The sequence below is a fragment of the Adiantum capillus-veneris genome, chromosome 21 (assembly GCF_014529385.1).
Source record: "Adiantum capillus-veneris isolate H3 chromosome 21, ASM1452938v2, whole genome shotgun sequence".
In the NCBI taxonomy this organism is placed as follows: Eukaryota; Viridiplantae; Streptophyta; class Polypodiopsida; order Polypodiales; family Pteridaceae; genus Adiantum; species Adiantum capillus-veneris.
In genome coordinates, this window is record NC_140951.1 from 93,362,443 (window position 1) to 93,384,938 (window position 22,496).

General features: G+C 41.7%; 1 protein-coding gene across 2 annotated transcripts in view; it reads left to right on the forward strand.

Moving 5' to 3' along the window:
* Positions 1 to 16,880: 16,880 nt before the first annotated feature.
* Positions 16,881 to 22,496, forward strand: part of LOC147431370 (V-type proton ATPase subunit B 2) — a 38,033-nt gene continuing 32,417 nt past the window's right edge. The window contains exons 1-6 of one of the 2 annotated variants that reach the window (XM_086493976.1): positions 16,881 to 17,037; positions 17,212 to 17,372; positions 17,447 to 17,502; positions 17,650 to 17,748; positions 17,832 to 17,891; positions 17,986 to 18,097. In XM_086493976.1, the coding sequence (XP_086350102.1) occupies positions 17,321 to 17,372; positions 17,447 to 17,502; positions 17,650 to 17,748; positions 17,832 to 17,891; positions 17,986 to 18,097 (379 nt within the window). In that variant the 5' untranslated portion in view covers positions 16,881 to 17,037; positions 17,212 to 17,320. Of the gene's footprint in view, positions 17,038 to 17,063; positions 17,373 to 17,446; positions 17,503 to 17,649; positions 17,749 to 17,831; positions 17,892 to 17,985; positions 18,098 to 22,496 lie in introns of those variants that run through there. The other variant, XM_086493977.1, reaches the window with a different exon arrangement.

The following is a 22,496-nucleotide window of genomic DNA, read 5'->3' on the forward strand; positions in this document are numbered from 1 at the left end:
CTTGTTCATAGTGATTTGTGTGGACCTATGCCTAACCTATCTCTAGGGGGAGCTTCTTACTTTATGACATGTATAGATGATTACTCGAGGAAAGTATGGGTTTATTTCCTCAAGCACAAGGATGAAGCGTTTAGTGTTTTCAAAACGTTTGTGACACTTGTGGAGAATCAGAGTGGCAAGAAGCTTAAATGCTTACGCACTGACAATGGTGGAGAGTATGTTTCAAAGGCCTTTCAGGACTTTTGTGAGTCAAAAGGTATAAAACGTGAACTTACTGCTCCTTACAATCCTCCTCAAAATGGTGTTGCTGAGAGAATGAATAGGACCATACAAGAGAAGGTCAGAAGTATGTTGTCTAATGCACAACTGCCAAATGGGTTTTGGGGTGAAGCTGTATCAACAGTTGTTCATCTTGTAAATAGATCTCCTAGCAAGGATTTGCAGAAGGATTCAGTGCCAGAGATGGTATGGTCAGGCAAAATGCCCTCATACAAGCATCTCAGAGTCTTTGGCTGTGAGGCATATACTCACATTCCAAAGGAATTTAGGAACAAACTTGAGCCAAAGAGTAGAAAGTGCATCTTTCTAGGCTATGGTAATTCTGGTGAGATGGGGTACAGACTTTGGGATCTCGAATCCAAAAAGGTTGTCCGTAGCAATGATGTTCACTTTAATGAATCCAAATATCATTCTAAACCAGAGAGGGTTGAGGAGATTAGAAGAGTTGTCTTCCAAGAAGATGGACCTGCACGTGCAAGACAAAATGTCAAGGCTCAAGAGGAGCAAGGACATGATAGAGTGGAACCACAGGTTGTGGCTGAGCCTGAGCCACCTATTGTGCGTATATCTGGACGTGTCACGTGACCTCCTGATAGGTTTGTTCCATCTATGAACTATGTCATGTTGACTCATTGCAATGAGCCTTCATGTTACAAGGAAGCAGTGCAAATGAAGGACTCCGGGAATTGGCAATTGGCCATGCAGTCAGAGATGACAGCTCTGCATAAAAACAAGACATGGAAGCTAGTTAAATTACCATAGGGCAAAAAGGCTCTACCTTGTAAATGGGTTTACAGGTATAAGATCACCGCTCATGATAGTCAGCCAAAGTACAAAGCAAGGCTTGTTGCCAAGGGCTTTAAGCAAGAACAAGGCATTGACTTTGATGAAGTCTTCTCTCCGGTGGTCAAAATGACTACATTGAGATGCTTTCTTGCATTGGTTGCCATATTAGATTTGGTGTTGCACCAAATGGATGTCAAGACAGCGTTCTTGCATGGTGATTTAGATGTGGAAATTTACATGCAGCAGCCAGAAGGGTTTGTTGAGAAAGGCAAGGAAGATTGGGTATGCCAGTTGTTAAAGAGTCTTTATGGCTTAAAACAATCACCGAGGGCATGGTAGCATAAATTCCACAAGTTTATGCTTTCTCAAGGCTACAAACGTAGTGAGTTTGATCACTGTCTATATACAAAGAAAGCTAAGGATGGTAGTTGGCTGATCCTTATTTTGTATGAGGATGACATGTTGATTGCTGGCAAGCACTTGGAAGAAATTTCAGCTTTTATGGTCCATTCAAGATTTTTGTTGTAATAAATGATGTTTCATTTCATTTAGAGTTACCTTCACAGTAGCACATTCAGATAGCATTTCACATTAGTTTATTACAACCCTTTCGAGGACCCTTAGCTATACGTCACATACACTTATAGATCAACAAGAGCAACTCATCCCTGACCAAATAGTTGATCGTAAGACAACCGTTATCTTTTGACTTTTAAGAGCCGCTCTAGAGAATATGCTAAGTGGATGCTTGATAATTTATTTTTTTGAAACTTTCCATATCTTCTCCGCACTTGCCATCACTAACAGTCCAATTGATTCTCTATTGAGCAGTTGAGGTTAGTTGCTATCCATGGTGGGAGGGATGTTACGAGTTTGGGCACCCTCCTATTGTATGTGGTTAGCATTACAATTGGGATAGTTTTCATGTAATGGTTAATTAGGATGTTATCCTTTTATTTTTACTAATAGTGAGATTGATGATGTATAGACTGGAATTACAAAAATTGAGAAGAAGGCATCAAATAATCTCTCTCGGAAATTTTTATTTACATAGTGTTTTAGTTATTTTTACCAATAAGGTTTCATTGTATACATCTAGTGAGAACTCATTCTATAAAGGGTCATGCAAGAAGTGATAGCCACCACTCATGGACTAAAGTGTAAAGAGGGGCCTCAAATACTTGGCACCTAAAATAGTTTCATAATAAAATAAACTGATAATAAAGTAAAGTACCTAGTTGATGTAATACATGTACCCAATATTACAAAGAACTTGGTTTTTATTGGGCATATGGTTAAGCATAGCTTGTAGGCCAGGTTTGACTTTGATGGTCTCTTTGTCGAAAAGCATAAGAAGAATGGAAAATTGATTGCACAAGGAAAGAAAGTAGGCAGAATGTTTACTTTGGATGTATATGTGTCCGAAGTGAATGATGCCATGTTTGCACAAGGTGGAGGAGCTGTTGCAAATATTGAGATTGCATGCAATTTTGTAAAGCTTGTCAATTTGGAAAGCATGCAAAAGTATCCTTTCCTCATGATAAACATATAAGTAGGAATGCATTGGATTTAGTGCATACAAGTGTATGGGGTCCGGCAAAGATTGCATCTATGGGTGGATGTAGATAATATGTGAGTTTCATTGATGACCATACAAGGAAGCAAAAGAGTGAGGTATTTATGCACTTTCAAATTTCAAAGTTATGTTTGAAAAACAATATGGGAAACATGTAAAGTGCCTGAGGTCAGATGGAGGGGGAGAATATTTATCCGATGAACCCTATGGCTTTTTGAAAAAGGATAGAATTTAGAGGTAGCTTTCATGCAGGTATACTCCATAGCAAAATGGTGTTGTTGAGTGGAAGAACAGGCACATTGCAAAATTTGCTAGAGCATTGATGAATGAGAAGAACATGCCTCATTGTTATTGGGCTGAGGCTATTGCTACACGTATTTATATTATGAACGACCCCTACTGCTGCAATACATGAAATAACACCAAAAGAGAAGTTTTGTGGTGAAAAATTGGATATATTAGATTTTAAAGTGTTAGGATGCATTGCTTATGTGCATGTGTGCCGAATGAACTAAGAAGTAATCTCGACTCAAAAGGGGAAAAATGTGTGTTCATTGGTTATTTCCTTGAGCAAAAAGGGTACAAATGTTACGAGTCTATTAGAGATAAAGTGAGGTGAGCAAAGATGTCGTTTTTTATAAAATGGCAAGCTGGCATGTTAATGTAAAATATGGTTTAGGGGCTGATGTAAGAGAGAATGTGGCTACAAAAAATACAAGTGCACAGCTGCAGGTTTTGAGTAGGCCGCAAGGGTCACTTAGTGTAGGTCATGGTGAGAATCCATAGAGTGGCAGGTTGCGTGAAAGAGCGAGTCTTACTAGCTCTTCAAATGTATCGAGAAAAGGGAAGGAAAAGGTTGATGATGCCTCTAAACTGCCAAATTTGAGTGTTGGTCATGATGATGGTGATAGCAGTGGTTCTGAGTAGAGTTTAGATGAGGAATTTGGCATACCCTCTATAAAAACTCCGATTGCAAGAAGGATGCAAGTAGGGAACAAGGTACCAGAAGTGATCATGGAACACACAAGTCTGAAAGAGTAAGAAATCATGTGCAGAGATTGACTTATGACAGTTATATGGCTCCTCATTGTGCATATATGGCAAAGATTACAGAGGAGGTAGAACTTGCATGCTTTGAGGATGTTGTTAAAAAGAAAAAATGGTGGTAGGCTATGGATGAAAATTTGGTTGTCCTTGATGCAAATGGGATAGGGGAGTTGGTGCCATTACCAAAAGGGAAGAAGACAATTGGATGTAAGGGTGTAAAGAATAAAGCATAATGTTGACGGTGGTGTGAGATTGTACAAGGCCAAGCTTGTAGCCAAAGGTTATGCACAGACTTACAAGATTGATTATGAGGAGACACTCAGTCTTATAGCCAAGATGGTACCGTTCATGTGTTTATTGCAGTGGATGTAGCCTTAAAATGGGTGTTGAAACAAATGGATGTAAAGAATGCGTTTTTGAATGGACACTTAGAGGAGGTTGTGTATGTGGAGCAGTCACAAGGTTATACAAATACGAGGCTACGTGATGTCCCATAAAGGTTAAAGAAAGCATTGTATGGGATGAAGCAAGCACCTAGGACCTAGTATGAGAGGATTGTGGCATTCCTCATTTCATTGGGCTTTGAAATGTTTGATGAAGATCATTCATTGTATGTGCAAAAGAATGAGGCAAGAATTATGGTGATATGCATTAAGTGGACAACTTGATTGTTGGTAGTGATAGTGTGGTTGAAGTAGAGGGTTACGTGCTCTACTTATGCAAGAGTTTGAGATGAAAGACTTGGGAGAATTGCAGTATTTCTTGGGCATTGAAATTATTCGCACAAAAGAGGATGTATGGCTATCATAAAGACAATATGCCTAGGAAGTGTTGAAAAAGTATGGTATAGCTGATTGTAAGTCAATTGTGATGCCCTTACATTAGAATTTGAAGTTGGGGAATGATGTAGGCCAAGTACTTGAGAATGCTACCATGTACATGAAGATTGTGGGTAGCTTGATCTACTTGATTATCTTGCGTCGTGATTTAAGCCACACAGTTGCATTGGTGAGCCAGTTTATGCAGTCTCCAAGGAAAACACACTTGGATGCAGTGAGGCGCACATTGCGCTATGTGAGTGCTACTTTGGATTAGGCGCTCTTTTATAGGGTTGATATGGAGTTCCAGCTCTATGGTTACACGAATGCAGATTGGGCTGATAGCACATACGGTAGCAAGTCTACCAGTGGATTCATGTTTTTACTTGGGAGTCCTCCTATCGCATGGAGCAACAAGAAGCAACCTACTCTTTCAAGTACAGATGTCATAAAATCTAATATCTAACCAACCCAAATGATTTTCTCATATTAAATTGATCACTTAATGTGGGACAATAAACGGGAACAAGTGTTAAGATATAGATATGTGCTTATAGATCTATCTCAACACGGGGCCAATAGTAAAGGGGCCCAAATGGGAGATGGTCTATCAAGATCAAGGCTAACCAATGGAGCATAAGACCTTAGGGTTAGCTTCATTGAAGACCTCCAATAATGTGTGTAAAAGTCCTTTGACCTTAGGTAAGCTAGGGCTGAGCTTGAGGTGGGAACCCGGACCAAGGTCGAGGTGCTTGACCTGCTTGAGGTGCTTGTCGTGCTTGAGGTGTTTGTCCTGCTTGAGGTGCTTGACTTACTCTATGCTTGAGGTGCTTGACTTGCCGCTTGATTAAGGTGCTTGAGGTGCCTTGACATGCTTGCCTGAGATGCTTGTGGGAATACCCCCTAGTCCAAGTGCTTTGTCATGCTTGATGACTAAGGTGCTTGAGCTCCTAAAGTCAAAAGCATCCCTACAAGAGGGGGGGCGAGCCCTTTTCCCAGGGATTAGAGAGAGAACACACACTCACACTCACAAGGGAAGCCCCAGCTTGAAGAGGCAGCAAGGACACATGTCAGGTCCCTACCCATGTTACCTTCATGTGTTGCTTGAAGCCTATTGGCTAGGCTTCAAAGGGGTCCAATGATAAATTGCTTGAATTATCTAATTGTTTTTGCATTTATCAAGTCCTCTCTCTCAAAGGGGAAAGGGGGACACTTGTCCCAAGGCTATCCTTGTTGCTTGTAATGGCTTCTGCTTGTGATTGGCTAGGCCTGGAGGGGTCCAATGAGCTTCAAGCATGAGCTACAAGGGGGGGTCGACCCAAGCAAGCTAGGGGGGTGCTTAGGGGGTATACTTACCCACATACACTCACAAGCACTCTCATGGTGTGCTATGCAAAGTGGAAGAGCTCCCTCTCCAAGCAAGTAAAGGTTGAGAGCCTACACCAACACTCTTGGCTATGGAGTGCAAATCCAACCAAGAGCCATGCTTCAATGCTTAAGCTTGCCATCTCCTTCTTCTTCATTACTATGCTATTATGTATGCTAGCAACAAGAGTATGATAAGTGAGGAACTAATTCTTTCTCCTACGAAATTTTTCTTCTTCCTCTTCCCTACCCTCATTCCCTGCTAGCTCTCTCCACCTTCGAAGGTGTTTGAGGTCTTGGGACTGAGGCTTGGTATAGTTAAAGCTTTCTTCAAGTTTAGGTTATGCTATGATGGTGATGCATGAAGCTTTCCATCTTCATTGATTCACCTAGGTCACAAGGAACACAAAGAATGTATTGTAAAAAGTCTCTCTTTATGGGAGAAATCATAATACAAATGCCTATTGGAGGGGGGACCGGCTCCACATAAATCCGGTCCCCAACTGTTGTCATGTTCTCTAAATTCTCTCTCTTGCAAAAGTATTGTCTATGCCAAGTTAACTAATTACTATAATTATGTTGCTATCTTCGATTATGTCTACCCGCTATGCTCACAAAATCATTTCTTGAAAGTACTCTCATTAAATTCCGCTACTCTCAAATTGAATAGGCAAATTCCATTACATTGGTATCAAAGCATTTGGTTTCTCTTTTCTTGCTTAAGAAGAGAGGTCCTTAAGTAGCCTATAAATGGTTGATGTTGTTAATTATAATAAGGTAAGTGGAATTGGGATCTATTATCGGTTTTGTTGAGCCCACTATGTGGGGAATGGTGCACACCTCGGGAGCTTTGGACTTAATAATGGAGTCTTTCTAGACTTTCCTACGGCTTTACCATTATTGAGCCATAAGAAGTCCGAAAGGAGCTAACCCTTGGCAACTTTGCTATGTTAGACCTACTCCTCTACTCTCTATAATTAACCACTTCGAGCCGTGGGTGTAGATACTTAAGAGCCGATTTTCAAAGGCTAAGAGGAGTGGCAACTAAGGTTTTGTATTGCCAAAGCATACACTAAGTATAAACATAAATTTTGTTAACATGGCTGACAATAGTCAAGAGAGTAGAATGAATATTGATAGCTTTGATTTTGCACATGAAGGTGCTAATGATGATGCTCCCATGTTTGTGAATTATCTCGTCACTAGGTTGCAACAAGCTATGGGGAAACCCTGTTTTGCAAGCCGAAGTTACTCAACAACTTCGTGCTTATGGAATTTCCCTTCCTCTCCCAGAGGAGAGAGAGCTTAGGAGGCCTCTTGAAGAGACCCCCAAAAGAAGACTCTCTCCCATTCGAGAGGAGGAATCCAAAGAGAAAGAAAGCAATGACAGTTTAAGTTCTTCTGAAGATGTGGCTCCACGAAGACGGCGGTCTAGACGATCGCCTACTCCTCCCAAGAGGAAAAGAGAAACCTATAGTTCTTCTCCTCATCACTCTGAAAGGCAAGAGAGGAAACAAAGGAAGAAAAGGGCTAGGAAGAGGTCACCCTCTTCTCCTTCTTCTTCACCTTCCTCCTCTTCCGATGAAAGTTATGGCTATTCTCCTAGAGAATACAAGAGGGGAGGACATCGCAAATCATTTCCTGCATGGCGAAGGTCACAAAAGCTAAAGAAGTTCAAGGAGGGAAGAGTATCTCTTTTCTCATTTACGATGGCACCTTTGGTGCTACCGACAAAGTGTTGGCCTTCATCCAGCAATTTGATGCGGCCTTTGGGGACGAGGGCTTCACAGAGTCCTCCAAGATACGCCATGTAGCTATGCACTTCCAAAAATCAGCTCGTCAATGGTGGGCTAGCCTTCGTGGCAATGGAGAAGCCCCAAAGACATGGAAAACTCTACGAGTTTCCATCATGAAGCAATTTCTTCCAAGTGATACTAAAGATAAAGTTCTTACCGAATGGCGCGGCTTGAAGCTTCTCTCTCATGAGTCTATCAACAAGTATGTAGACAAGCTTTGGGATTTACATCTCAAAGCTATTGTTTTTCAAAAGATAGACTTTGCCGAACAAAGACAGCAATTCTGTGCGGGATTACCTGAAGAGATGGCCGAATACATCAACTCTCAACGGCCCGGTACTATTACCGAAGTAATCCACCACACCATGGTTGCTTCACACATCAATTTCCATCAAGGGGCTAGACGTAATGTCAAGCCCATGGAAAACAAAGATAAAAATGATGCAAAGGGGAAATCCAATGCTCAAAATAATTCCCAAGGCACTTCCAACAACAACAACAATCGGTCCAAGGAGAAGGGAGTTTACAAAGGTAAAAACAAACTCTCTCCTGAAGAGCTTGAAGCTTTTCGCAAGGACCATAAGTGTTTCAAGTGTGGAGAGCAAGGACATGGCTATCGTTCTTGCCCCAAGAAGAATACTCGCAATGAGACTCCTAGGGCTTCCACCATCGAAGCTCCAAAAGAGGATGGTCATTGCAAAGGATCATCACTTTCCTATGCATGGGGAAAGGTAAGAGAGCATGATGCCTTCATCTTGTTTGACCCAGGCTCTACTCTCAACTTCATATCAATAGAGTTGGCCACCAAGTTGGGCATTCAAGCTTTTGAGATGGGAGATATAGTAATAGCCGATGCAGCCTCTGTTACTCCCTTGATTGGGAAGTTGAGGCTTCATGTCCAAAGCTATGTCGACAAAGAAGACTTCTTCATCTCTCCTCTCCAACATCAGGATGTTATCCTAGGGGCACCATGATTTGATCGTATGGCTGCCAACATGAAGTTCCCTGAAAGGAGAATTTACTTCACCTACAGGGGAAAGAACATGTATATAGATGCTAGTGAGCGTGGTCGCACTATTCCACTTTTAAATCCTCTTTCTTTTGATAAATCAATGAAGAGCTCAGTTTCTGCGTACATGATTTATGTCAAAGAGTCTCTAAAAGCTAATAATGTTTCATCAAATGAAAATGATAGGAATTAAGAAGAGTTAGACTTGTCTACTTTTCTAAAAGGATTCCAAGATGTGTTCATCGATGATATCCCTATGGACCTACCTCCAAAACGAGGGGATGATGACCATCGTATTGAGCTCCTTCCAGGAAGCTCACCGCCTAACAAACCTCCTTATCGAGTCTCACAAGCTCAACAAGAGGAGATTATGAGGCAAGTATAGGAATTGGTAGACAAAGGGATGGTGAGGCCTAGTTCCTCTCCCTTTTGTTCTCGAGTCCTTTTAGTGCAAAAGAAAGATGGTACATACCATATGTGTGTGGACTATCGAGCACTAAACCATATCACTATCAAAAACAAATTTCCCATGCCTCGGGTAGAAGATCTGTTTGATAAGCTACAAGGCTCTACCTACTTCAGTAGGATTGACCTTAAGAGTGGCTATCATCAAATAAGGATAGTGGATGAAGATATCCTAAAGACCGCGTTTCGCACAACATTTGGTCTTTATGAATATCTAGTCATGCCTTTTGGCTTGACTAATGCACCAGCTACTTTCAATCGTCTCATGGAGAAAATTTTTAGACCATATCGTAAATTCACTGGAGTGTTCTTTGATGATATCATCATCTACTCCAAATCTTTGGAGGAACATAAGCAACATCTCCAAGTGATTTTTCAAGCCTTGAGGGAAAACAAACTTTTTCTCAACCAAAAGAGAAGTGAATTCTTCCTTCAAGAGATTCAATATCTAGGTCATATTATCTCTCACGATGGTATTCGTATGGATCCATCAAATTTAGAGGTAATAAAATCATGGCCTAACCCAAGGAATCTACATGAGCTAAGAAGCTTTATTGGTATGTGTGTATATTATAGACGCTTCATAGAAAAATTCTCTCAAGTAGCAGGACCACTACACGACTTAATAAAGAAGAAAGTTAAGTTTGTATGGACTGCTAAGGAGCAAAATGCTTTTGAAAAACTCAAAGAGAAGCTTACTTCCCAACCAGTCCTCGTGCTTCCGGATCTCTCAAAGCCATTTGAGGCCCAATGTGATGCGTGTGGTGATTGCCTTGGAGCGGTTTTGCTTCAAGAAGGGCATGCCATAGCATATGAGAGCCGAAGGCTCAATAGTGATGAACGAGTCTTGAGCATTTATGAGAAAGAGCTTTTAGCTGTTCTACATGCCCTAGATACATGGAAGCACTACCTATTGGGGACTCCAGTTATCCTATGAACCGACCACCAAAGTCTCAAGTATTTCATGACGCAAACCAAACTTTCCGACAAACAAATGAGATGGGCAAATTTTCTTTCGCAATTTAATTTCCATATTGCTCACATAGCTGGTAAGCACAATCAAGTTGCCGATGCACTTTCACGACGACCAAAAGTTAATGCGGTGTCTATAGCTACTCACAATGATCTATCCTCTATGATAGATGAGTATGCTACTGACCCTGACTTTAGAGACATAATGTCAGCCCTTGCTTTGGGGAAGAAAGAGGAACCATTCACCTTGCAGGATGGTTATCTTCTCCACGGCAATAGGCTATGTGTTACCCATTCCCTTCGTGAGAAGGTTATGTATGAATCCCATGCTCCTCCATATGCAGGGCATAGAGGTATTCAACCTACTCTCCGAGGAGTAGAGACGTATTTCTATTGGCCTACCATGAAAGTGGACATACAAGAGTATGTTTCAAAATGTGTAGTATGCCAAAAGACCAAGTATGATAGAGGGAAGCAACCTGGATTACTCCAGCCATTGCCTATTCCAAATTCACCATGGGAGAGTATATCCATGGATTTCATCTTTGGATTACCCAAGTCTATCCATGGGAATACAGGAATATGGAGAATAGTCGACAGGTTTAGCAAGCAAGCACATTTTATTCCTGTCAAAAAGACTATTAAGGCACATCAAATGGCAACTCTCTTCATATCTCAGATTTTCAAGCACCATGGATTACCCACATCCATCGTGTCAGATAGAGATCCGAGAATGACCAGTAATTTCTGGAAAGGTCTCTTTGAAAATCTAGGAACAAGATTGAATTTCTCTTCGGCCTATCACCCACAAACGGATGGCCAAAGTGAGATAGCCAATCTTACGATACTCGATCTACTCAAGACTTATGTTACCGAAGTAGATCAATGCTCACAATGGGTAAAGTATTTACCTCTAGTAGAGTATGCCTACAATAATACTGTACATACTTCTACGGGGAAAGCACCTTTCGAGATCATAGAGGGAAGACCTAAAAGTCCCTTGCTACTCAAAGTACATGGGAAGATCTTCGCCGCCGATGAATATAGCCGTGACCTACAAGAATCTTTTCAAAAGATTAGGGAGGCTATAGCCATCTCTCAACAAAGGCAAAAAGCTGCTGCTGATAAGCACAGAAGAGCCTTAATGTTCAAAGAAAATGATTGGGTCTTACTCAAGTTTCCTAAGGCTCGATTAAGGCAAACGACGGGCAAAAATCCTACGGGCCATCAAAAGTATTATGCTAAACTAGCAAAAAGATACTATGGTCCTTTCCAAATCTTGAAGCCTATCAATGAGATGGCTTATCAACTCAAGTTGCCCAACCATTGGCTTATACACGATGCCTTTCATGTAAGCCTACTTAAGCCCTACAAAGGAGAGCCACCAATTGAACCAATTATTGAAGACCCTCCCGAAGTTGAAGACCAAGAAGAGGTGCTACAGCCCGAAGCTGTCCTTCGGCATGAAGACAAGGTACTACGACATGGTAAGATAATCCGACGGTATCTTATTAAGTTCAAAAATTATCCTTTTGAAGATGCTAAATGGATGCAAGGAGTACAACTTAAGGATAGTTAAACCTTGTCAATGCTTACAATGCTATATTAGAGTAAGCAAATGTACAACTCTCTTTTAAATGACTCATGTTTTTGTCTTATAAGACTAATCCTCTTTTTAATTGTGCACAAATTTAACTAGTATGCATGCTTAGAATCATGTTTGTGATGACGACGTCTCTCAAACACCAAGTAGAATTTGTCACTCTACTTTGGGAGAATGAAATGGACTAAAGAGCAGACATGCTTGCGGCAGCTATGTCTCCCAAGCACCAAATGGATTAGTCATCCATCTTGGAAAGATGTCGTAGGGTAAAAAAGGGATCCTCTACCCGCTAAGTACGATTGACTAATGACTAAGCCTTTATCTCTTCTCCTCATAGTCGAGGACGACTATGATTTCAAGAGAGAGGTAATGTCATAAAATCTAATATCTAACCAACCCAAATGATTTTCTCATATTAAATTGATCACTTAATGTGGGACAATAAACGGGAACAAGTGTTAAGATATAGATATGTGCTTATAGATCTATCTCAACACGGGGCCAATAGTAAAGGGGCCCAAATGGGAGATGGTCTATCAAGAGCAAGGATAACCAATGGAGCATAAGACCTTAGGGTTAGCTTCATTGAAGACCTCCAATAATGTGTGTAAAAGTCCTTTGACCTTAGGTAAGCTAGGGCTGAGCTTGAGGTGGGAACCCGGCCCAAGCTCGAGGTGCTTGACCTGCTTGAGGTGCTTGTCGTGCTTGAGGTGTTTGTCCTGCTTGAGATGCTTGATTAAGGTGCTTGAGGTGCTTGACTTACTCCATGCTTGAGGTGCTTGACTTGCCGCTTGATTAAGGTGCTTGAGGTGCCTTGACATGCTTGCCTGAGATGCTTGTGGGAATACCCCCTAGTCCAAGTGCTTTGTCATGCTTGATGACTAGGGTGCTTGAGCTCCTAAAGTCAAAAGCATCCCTACAAGAGGGGGGGCGAGCCCTTTTCCCAGGGATTAGAGAGAGAACACACACTCACACTCACAAGGGAAGCCCCAGCTTGAAGCCCCAGCTTGAAGAGGCAGCAAGGACACATGTCAGGTCCCTACCCATGTTACCTTCATGTGTTGCTTGAAGCCTATTGGCTAGGCTTCAAAGGGGTCCAACGATAAATTGCTTGAATTATCTAATTGTTTTTGCATTTATCAAGTCCTCTCTCTCAAAGGGGAAAGGGGGACACTTGTCCCAAGGCTATCCTTGTTGCTTGTAATGGCTTCTGCTTGTGATTGGCTAGGCCTGGAGGGGTCCAATGAGCTTCAAGCATGAGCTACAAGGGGGGGTTGACCCAAGCAAGCTAGGGGGGTGCTTAGGGGGTATACTCACCCACACACACTCACAAGCACTCTCATGGTGTGCTATGCAAAGTGGAAGAGCTCCCTCTCCAAGCAAGTAAAGGTTGAGAGCCTACACCAACACTCTTGGCTATGGAGTGCAAATCCAACCAAGAGCCATGATTCAATGCTTAAGCTTGCCATCTCCTTCTTCTTCATTACTATGCTATTATGTATGCTAGCAACAAGAGTATGATAAGTGAGGAACTAATTCTTTCTCCTACGAAATGTTTCTTCTTCCTCTTCCCTACCCTCATTCCCTGCTAGCTCTCTCCACCTTCAAAGGTGTTTGAGGTCTTGGGACTGAGGCTTGGTATAGTTAAAGCTTTCTTCAAGTTTAGGTTATGCTATGATGGTGATGCATGAAGCTTTCCATCTTCATTGATTCACCTAGGTCACAAGGAACACAAAGAATGTATTGTAAAAAGTCTCTCTTTATGGGAGAAATCATAATACAAATGCCTATTGGAGGGGGGACCGGCTCCACATAAATCCGGTCCCCAACTGTTGTCATGTTCTCTAAATTCTCTCTCTTGCAAAAGTATTGTCTATGCCAAGTTAACTAATTGCTATAATTATGTTGCTATCTTCGATTATGTCTACCCGCTATGCTCACAAAATCATTTCTTGAAAGTACTCTCATTAAATTCCGCTACTCTCAAATTGAATAGGCAAATTCCATTACAACAGAGGCAGAGTACATGGGCGTTGCAATGGCGGCATGTAAGGTAGCATGGTTGGGATTGATACTTCAGGACTTTGGAGTACAAGTACAAAGGTTGGTTGTCATCTATTGTTACAACCGTAGTAGCATATAGCTGGCATGAAAACCAGTGTTTCAAGCCAAGACAAAGAACATTGAGGTGCACTATCACTTCATCAGAGAGAGGGTCTTAACAAACAACGTCAACCTTGAGTATGTGATGATGGATGAGCAAGTTGCAGTTATCTTCACAAAGGCCCTTGGAGCGGAGAAGCTATGGCAATTTTGAACGATGCTTGGCATATGGAGGATGGCGTTGAGCTTGAGGGGGAGTGTTGAGGTGTGAAGCTCAACATGTACGACTCCTGGATGACTACCAGCGAGACTGTCATCATCATTGGCACGCCTTGGTGGATACGCATATCTTTGCCAGTGATACTACAATTGTACTACACCAAGTTGGTCTACCTATCAAAGTGATGGAACACTTATCCATTCACCTCACTCATCAACGGTTCACACTAGACTGTTGTATTAGTTTCCTTTTATGTTGTTATTTTCCCCTATGTTTTTATGTAGACCTCTTATCTTGAGTTAGTGAAGAAGAAGAAGAACAAGTTTTGTGTCCATCTTTGTGTGTGTGCGTGTACCTGCAAGAGCTCAAGCTCTCACTCTCCCCTTCTATCTCTTAACATTCCCTTACACAATTTTCAATCAAAGTGTAACGTGATTGGGGCATGAAAACATAACACACAAGGTGTGAGTGTGTGGTATGATGAATGGCAAGAGTATCATTGGGAGTGTTAGAAGCTAATGGACATAAAGAGAAACCCTGAATTGATCGCACGTAATCCTCCTCTAGACTTCGGTCATTAATGCTACTTACACACATTGAGACAATGGAGCTTTCATTATGCCAATCCTCTTGAAGCTTTTATGAAACCTAAGCCCACACACACACAAGGAAAAAGAAAGCACATACTAATCAAACACTAATGATGAATGCCGCCAACAATCCATTTTCAATCTATGTTCAAAACACAAGTCACACAAACTCGGGGAAAGAGTGACTAAGACATAGGTAGACACAATTAAAACAACTCAAAACACAAGCACTATGGAACACAATTAGGAACAAGCATATATAACTACAAGGTCAAGAAATACAACCACTCACAATTAGGAACGAGTACATACAACAACATCAAGAACATAATTGATAGAGGCATAGAAAAAGGCAAGGCCAAGGGCAATGACAAGGAGGTAGTAAAAGGTAAGGACAAGGCCTTGCAGAGTGTCTAATTACCACAATTAAATCTATCTTCTCGATTTGCTCAAGTAGAAGTCTCTCGCTCTATTGAGGCACATGAGTGGTTGCTTATAGCTTCAATGTGGCAACAACTAGTGGGTCCTCATGATTTAGTTTGCCTTCATCTGATATATAAATGGGCACAAGGTGCGTATACATATTGATGATTGGGCCACTCATAATTTTCTTAATTATGGTTTAGTGAAACAATTGAAGCTTCCACAAACAAAGAGTACACACAATTACATTGAATCTCTTATGCAAGGGTAAGGCTCAAATGTTTGGGTTACTATGGGTAGAGATGTGCTCTTAGAAGTCCAAGGCCATTCAATGACAATTTATTTTCAGGTTATAAACACATCAAGAGTTGATGTAGTTTTTGGGCATGAATGGTTGTATAGGCTAGGACCTACTCTGAAGAATGGTTATCAACATAACACTCTCCAATTTGAGATTGACAAAAATCATGAATTACTTTTTGATGAGCAGGATGTCTCCTCTTCACCTTTCATATGTACAACATCGTTGCAATTATTGTAGGAAGCAAATGAAATCGAGAATATCTTTTTGCGTTAGTGCTTGTTTGACTTCTCTATAAATGAAGATAAAAATTCTGATTTTGTTTCTCAAGTAATGAATTTAATCAAGTTTTGTATAAGTATAAGTATAAGTATATATATATATATATATATATATATATATATATCTTGATGATCTACCTTTGGGTTTGCCTCTTGAACAAAAAATAGTATATCTGTCAATAAATCCATAAGTAAATTAGCATATAGGCTTAGTGAAATTGAAGGGCAGGAATTAGGACATTAATTAGTTGACTATATTAGTAAGGGTTTCATTAGATCCAGTTCTTTTCCATAGGTATCCCCAATGCTTTTGGTGAAGAAGAAGGATGGTTCTATGTGCATATGCGTAGTCTATTGAATTCTGAATAAGGTTACCATAAAAAATAAGTATTCTATGCCCAAAGTTGATGAACTTTCTATCAACTCTATGGGGCTATACGCTTCATGAAGATTTGATTTGAGCTCTAGATGTCTTCAATTACAAATTGATTAAAGTGTTGTTTTTTAAACAACTTCTCAAAACATAGTTTGGACATTTTAAGTTTCTTGTTCTTCCTTCGGCTTGTAGGCAAAATATGGGTAAACCTCAACATCATTTTTTGGAGTCATCTTTGAGGACAACTTGACCTGTGTCAACGACTTGGTTCTAGGAGACTCATGGTTTGAGGGGAGGAGTCTCCCGCCTTCGCGGTACCGTAGTCCATTGAGTCATTATAAACTGTGTGGTCTAGCTTTCGTGGCCATTGAGCTCTTTGTAGTGGGTATTACCATAGTCCAAAGTCCAAGGGGGGGTTTGTTGGGATTGTGACCTTTGGTCTATACCGACATCTAATGTGCGAACCCCTCTTCTACAATCAACATCCCAATCATCATATGAGTATGTGATGACACATGAAGACCGTCGGGGCATTTTTTCGCTCTTTAGGAGGTTTTTTCCCCGTGCATTGTATATACACCCATCACTCTAGCGCTATCAATCTACGCCATCACTCTAGGGCTATCAATCTTTCCATTGCACACGAAGTAATACACTCTTTATTGTGTGCCTTGAGCTTCCTTCGTCTTCTCCAAGCTGTGTGTGTTTTCCTGCAACCCTAATTCCAACAATGTCCTTGCCTCTTACATGCGCCTTCTTCAATCCACCCAATCCCTTGCCTCAACTCAAGGCCTCTTTAACCTTTGGAGTGGTCTATGATCTTTAGAATTGTCTGATGTGCAAGCACATGGAGCATGTACTACCACATTGGGTTGTTGAAGATTCAAGAGTCAAGACTCCAATTTCATACCATCATCGTCAGGAAGCAGGAATTATCGTAACGTACCGATAGGCTCATAAATATATTGACCATCTGAGTTGCTGCCACTTGTGTGTGGTGGTCGGATCTTGATTGCAGCCACAACAGGTAATCTCGGCGACCCCCTTCTCTCTCTCTCTCTCTCTCACACACACACACACACACACTCACTCACACGCACGTACGCACACAGCACCCAGCCATGCTAGGATCACCTCGCCGCATGGACGTTTCTTGATTCCTTACTCATGCATATCACTGTTTTGACCGCATGAGCTACAGCTACATTACACTGGAGTGGGCCCTTCGTATTTGGGTCTGCAGAGTCATCGACCTTCTTTTCTGATATAAGCGGAATCCTTCAAGACCAAAAGACTTGCTTTTGCGCAAGATGGTGGCCAAAGGACTTGCATCTCAAGAGTATGAATGTCAGCCGCTTCTTGGTATGCTCGATCTCTTGCTACTTGCTTGTTTGCCTTTGTGTAGATTTTATCACGGCTGGATCTTCTCCTTGCAGAGTATAGGACTGTATCGGGTGTCGCAGGCCCGCTTGTGATCCTGGAGAAAGTCAAGGTGATGAATTTCGCATGTTTTTGGTCCCAGTTTAGCTCAATCCATGTTTCACACATGGAGAGAGAGAGGGGCTGTGAGTGGACCAAGTTTAGATGTGGCAGTTTTCATGGCACAAGTTCAAGAGTTGCTTGGTTATATTGATGGCAGGGTCCAAAATATCAAGAAATTGTGAACTTGACTCTAGCAGATGGCACAGTACGGAGGGGGCAGATTCTTGAGGTTGACGGTGAAAGAGCTGTTGTACAAGTGAGTCCAGATGCTCATGTGTCATTACTTCCTCAGGCAGGCGAGCGTAGGTGTGTCACATGCTGAAATGTTACATGCTGTAGGTGTTTGAAGGAACTGCTGGTATTGACAATAAGCACACAACCATCCAATTCACTGGCGAGGTGGGCATTCCCTAGCTTTGTGGATATCTTTGGATATGGGAAGACATGCAGCAAGAGGACATTTGTTTTAGTGTTGTTGGCAATGGTAGTGTAGGTCTTGAAGACACCAGTTTCCTTGGACATGCTGGGACGCATCTTCAATGGTTCAGGAAAGCCTATTGATAATGGTCCTCCAATCTTACCTGAGGCCTACTTAGACATTTCAGGTTTGCAATGTTGTCATCCCTACCTCTTTTCAGTCACTTCATCATTCGCAGCTATACTTGGCGTGTATTGAATGTGTACCTTCGGTGCACAAAAGTCTTTTTTTCGTCTGGTTCTTAGCATCCAAGATTGAGGTGAATTTGGATTCTCTTATCAAAATTGATGTGAATTTAAGCCCCTTCAAACAAATGCATTTTCAGAGCACGGGGTGGATGTGGCACTCTTGCAAGGGTCCATATGATTCAGCAGTGCCACATCAGCCAAATCAGCAGGTTGTAAGAGCCCATACACAAAGTGTGTTATATTTTTTGTGTATGGGCTCTTACAACCTGCACTGTGTGTGTGTATGTGTCAGCCTCCTGTATGTAACTGTTTATTGATAGATGAAACAACGAATGCATCTCTAGAGCCATGATAGAAACCATATGCCTACCTTTGCCTTGATGCTTGCTCTTGTGAGAGTGCGTGTGCGTGTCTGGGAGCATAAATTGATACTTAATTCTACATTTTATTGAACTTTTTACGCAGTAAGTGGCATGCCATAGAGCTTAGTCAATACTATGCATAAGGAAATTGGTGGTTATATTGTCATGTGGATGTCTATAACTTGCCCTTCCTTTTTGTGGTGAATCTGGGCTTTTCTTGGATTGTGTATTTGTATGTGCACACCTGCGTGGGTATGCTCTTGTTTGTGTGAGTGTGTGTGGGTAGTTGTGTTGGGTGTGTGTAGAGCTTCCCTTGATTGGTAATGTTTTGTCGTACTTGTGTGAGTCTATTGGGAGTCTGAACGTGTGATTTGACGGAATGAACTCGGCTGGCACTTCAACGAGAGGCGGTAGATAACTTCACACACTTCCAATCACATGACCATTAACAATTCACGTCAAGACAAACACCTGCACGAGAAAAGATTTCTCTTAGATGCATTGGCCCCGGAGGTAATTGGGCCTGGTAGTATCTCTTCATTATATTGATGCCGCAAAGTTTATACATGGGCGTTATCTTAAGGTACAATTGGCACGTAGGCCACACTTACATAGCTCTAAGTTGGTGAAAGAAATTTCTAGAAACAATTAAACCCTTAAAAGTAGGCCCACTGTTTAGCAGCTAAAAGCAGACCTGTAGGGTTTACAGCAGCAAATTAGGGTTTTCATCTAAATTTCAACATTTTATGAACGACAATTTTTTGTTGAAGCTTTGGATTGTGTGGGCCCTGACAATGTGAGTAGAGATGTTGTAGCTGTTGTCTAGGCTATGCATGATGAAGGTGATGACCTTATGCTTCTTGTTTGGATAAGCAATATAGTTAAGGTCGTATGTTGTCAAGTTTTTAACATCATATTAGTTTGGTTAGGTTTTGGTCAATACGTAGTGGTTTCTCATTTAAGTCTTTAGCTTACGTAAGAATTTAAAAGTTCTCTCTTTTCTCTTTAGTTTGCGTTGTGGTATGGAGTCTGAAATGTAGGATTTAAGTCTTTTTGTTGTCTAATCCTTGTTTTGATTATCTTTAAAGTTCAGTAATTTTTTGAAAGTTTTAGTGAGGTAAGTTTTTGTCATTCATTTTGCCCATGTTTTGCTAAAAGCATTTGTTGTTCTGGTTTTCTCTATTTTCTATCCATAAACAAATAAGGCATTTTGTGATTTATTTTGTCTTTCTTTATCCTTTTTCTTTTGTGCCATGCTTTTGTATTTTGTGTAGGTGTTTTAGCCTCTCTTTTAGTTTGTAAGTTTGGCCTACCTATGCCTTTTATATCAAAGGCAATTCACTTCTCTCGTTTTCTCTAAAAGGTCTCTCTTTTTCTTCTTGTTGGCCCTAAAAGTGCTCTAGAGTTGTCATCTTATGTCGAACGGTGTAGTACAGTACTATTGCGTATGGGAAAATACAATGTATTACAATTTCTATTGTATGGTTTAGATTTGTACGGTGTGTTTTTTTACAACTCTCAAGAAGCATTTAATATTGGACGATGTAGTATCGTACTATCATACAAGGTCGTAGAGTATGCTATATTTATATGATATGGGCATTCGTAATTGTATGGAAACTTTCATGAAGTGCTCTCTCTCTCTCTCTCACACACACACACACACACCACGTGCATAAGCTCTCTTTCTCTCTCTCTCTCTCACACACACACACACACAGTACGTGCATAAGCTCTCTCTCTCTCTCTCTCACATCATAGCCATTTGCACAGAGAGAGAGAGAGAGAGAGAGAGAGAGAGAGAGAGAGAGAGAGAGAGAGAGAGAGAGAGAGAGGTCTTGAATGATGGTTTTGTTTATGCGAGGAGGATAAGGATTAGAGATGGAAAACGTTTGTCTAGTTCTTGAATGTGTGTGAGAATCATGAGAGGAATCGTGATAGTCTTTGAGAGTATCCTCTACCAAAGGCAAACAAAGGGTTGGGGATGTCACGTGACACATTGAACCCTATGTGTCCGTGGGCAAGCTACAACATGATAAGGTTCAGTCAGTCCAGTCGGTCTAGATTAGAAGTGATCAGTCTAGATTAGAAGTGGCACTTTTTGTGAGTCTATTCGTAGACCGTGCATGCCCAGTCACTTAGTGTAGATGCATATCCTCTGGTTGCACACAGCATGATCATAAGCATTCCCATCAGAATCATCAGAATCAGTCAGGGGAATTTTCCAGTGATTTTAGCCTATTTTCCCTATTTTTGACATTTTTCACTTAGTGACTTCCCAACAAAAGTAGGTAGGGAAATTTTGCTAAGTTTGTATATAAGCAAACTAGAGCTAGCACTATTTGGCAGAAGAGGCAACAGGAGCCAAGCTCAGCAGGCCACTTCTCAGCAAGACCAAGCCTTGGTGGTTCCTTCCAAGCAGCAGATTTCCCATTGCCTAGCCTTTTCAACAAGGAACATCGCCAGCCATCCTCAGTCACTAGCGCTTGCATCAGCATCGTCTTGCATCGCCGGAAGTCACAGAGAAGCTAGCGTTTTTGGAAAGACCAGCATCCCTAGCGTTTTTGGATTACAGCATCCCTAGCGTTTTTGGTTTACAATAGCTCAACGTTTTTGGTTTCAGCCTCAACCTTGCAGATTCGGCACATGCAGTGATTTGCAGCCCTAAAGACCAACAAGAACCAGCCTAAGACCTCAGTTTTCAGCTTTGAAGATCATCAGTTTTCAGCCCTAAACCTGCAGATTTTCAGTGACAAAGACCCACAGAAAACAGCCCCCAAATCAGCGTTTTTGGATCAATCGCAGATTTCAGCCCATAGCGGTTTTGGACAGCAGTAGGAAGATTGCAATTTTAGCCCTTACGTCGACTTCGTCATCACCATCGTCATCATCGACATAGCCTAGACTTGCATCAGTCCCATGCATTTCATTTGTACCAGATTGTGCAATCATAAGTAGACCACTCTCGCCGACGAGAGTGGGCCCTTCGGAGGAGGGTTTTACGTCTCTGGTGTCGTATCTCTCTTCTCTCTCTCTCTGAGTCTCATACACTTGCACGCACAGTGTCCATTCACTTTGTTTGTGATCATAGCATTCTCTCATTAAGAATGGAAGGCTCTCCCTTCCATAAGAACGAAAAGAAACCTTGAGCACAGTTCGAAGCACTCATCTTGAGCAAAGCGCAAATATTCATTCCGCTGCACCTTACATTGGTATCAGAGCTTTGACAGTGTTCTGTATCACTCAAGGAAAGAACCACAAGAACCACAAAATTTTTTATTTTTTTATTTTTGCTTGTTGAGGTCGCACGAACCCAAGTTCTCTTGGGGTGTCAATTCCTAATCGTGTTTTTGAAGAGTGACAGGAATCCCAGGAAAGAAGGGCTTGTCCGGCCTCCCCTTGTGCCTCTTTTCACTCATTGAGAGTGGATCGTGCACTTAGCGGCCGGCCAATCGACGTGAGGTGGGAAAAAGCAACCTTGGTGTGAGCGCAAGGCCGCCAAGGGGTGCGCCCGCGGAAAGGAGTAGAACTCGGGTGAAGAGAAGATCCTTCTCAAACACGGTTTGCAAGCGAAAGAAAACCTCAAGAACCTCAAGAACCCAAGACCCGCAAGAACCCAAGCTCCTCGTGAACTTAAGAACCCAAGACCCCAAGAACCCACAAGAATCTACAACTTCAAAATGGTCATCACTCGAAGCGGAATGGATACTTCGCTTGGAGGTGATGAGTATGAGAGAGGCGAAGAAGAATTTTCCCCACCAGGAGGTTTTTCTGACCCTTCCCCATCTACGCCAAGGATTGCACTAACTCCTATGGAGGCTTTAGACCATATGTTTCTGGAAAGGAGGTTAGCACGCGAAGCAAGAAATGCAAAAAGAATGGCAGAAATGGAACGCAGATACGCAGAAAGAAGAGCAGAAATGGAGTGTAGACACCAAGAAAGAATGGCAGCCGCCGTCAAAGGAATGAGCGACCA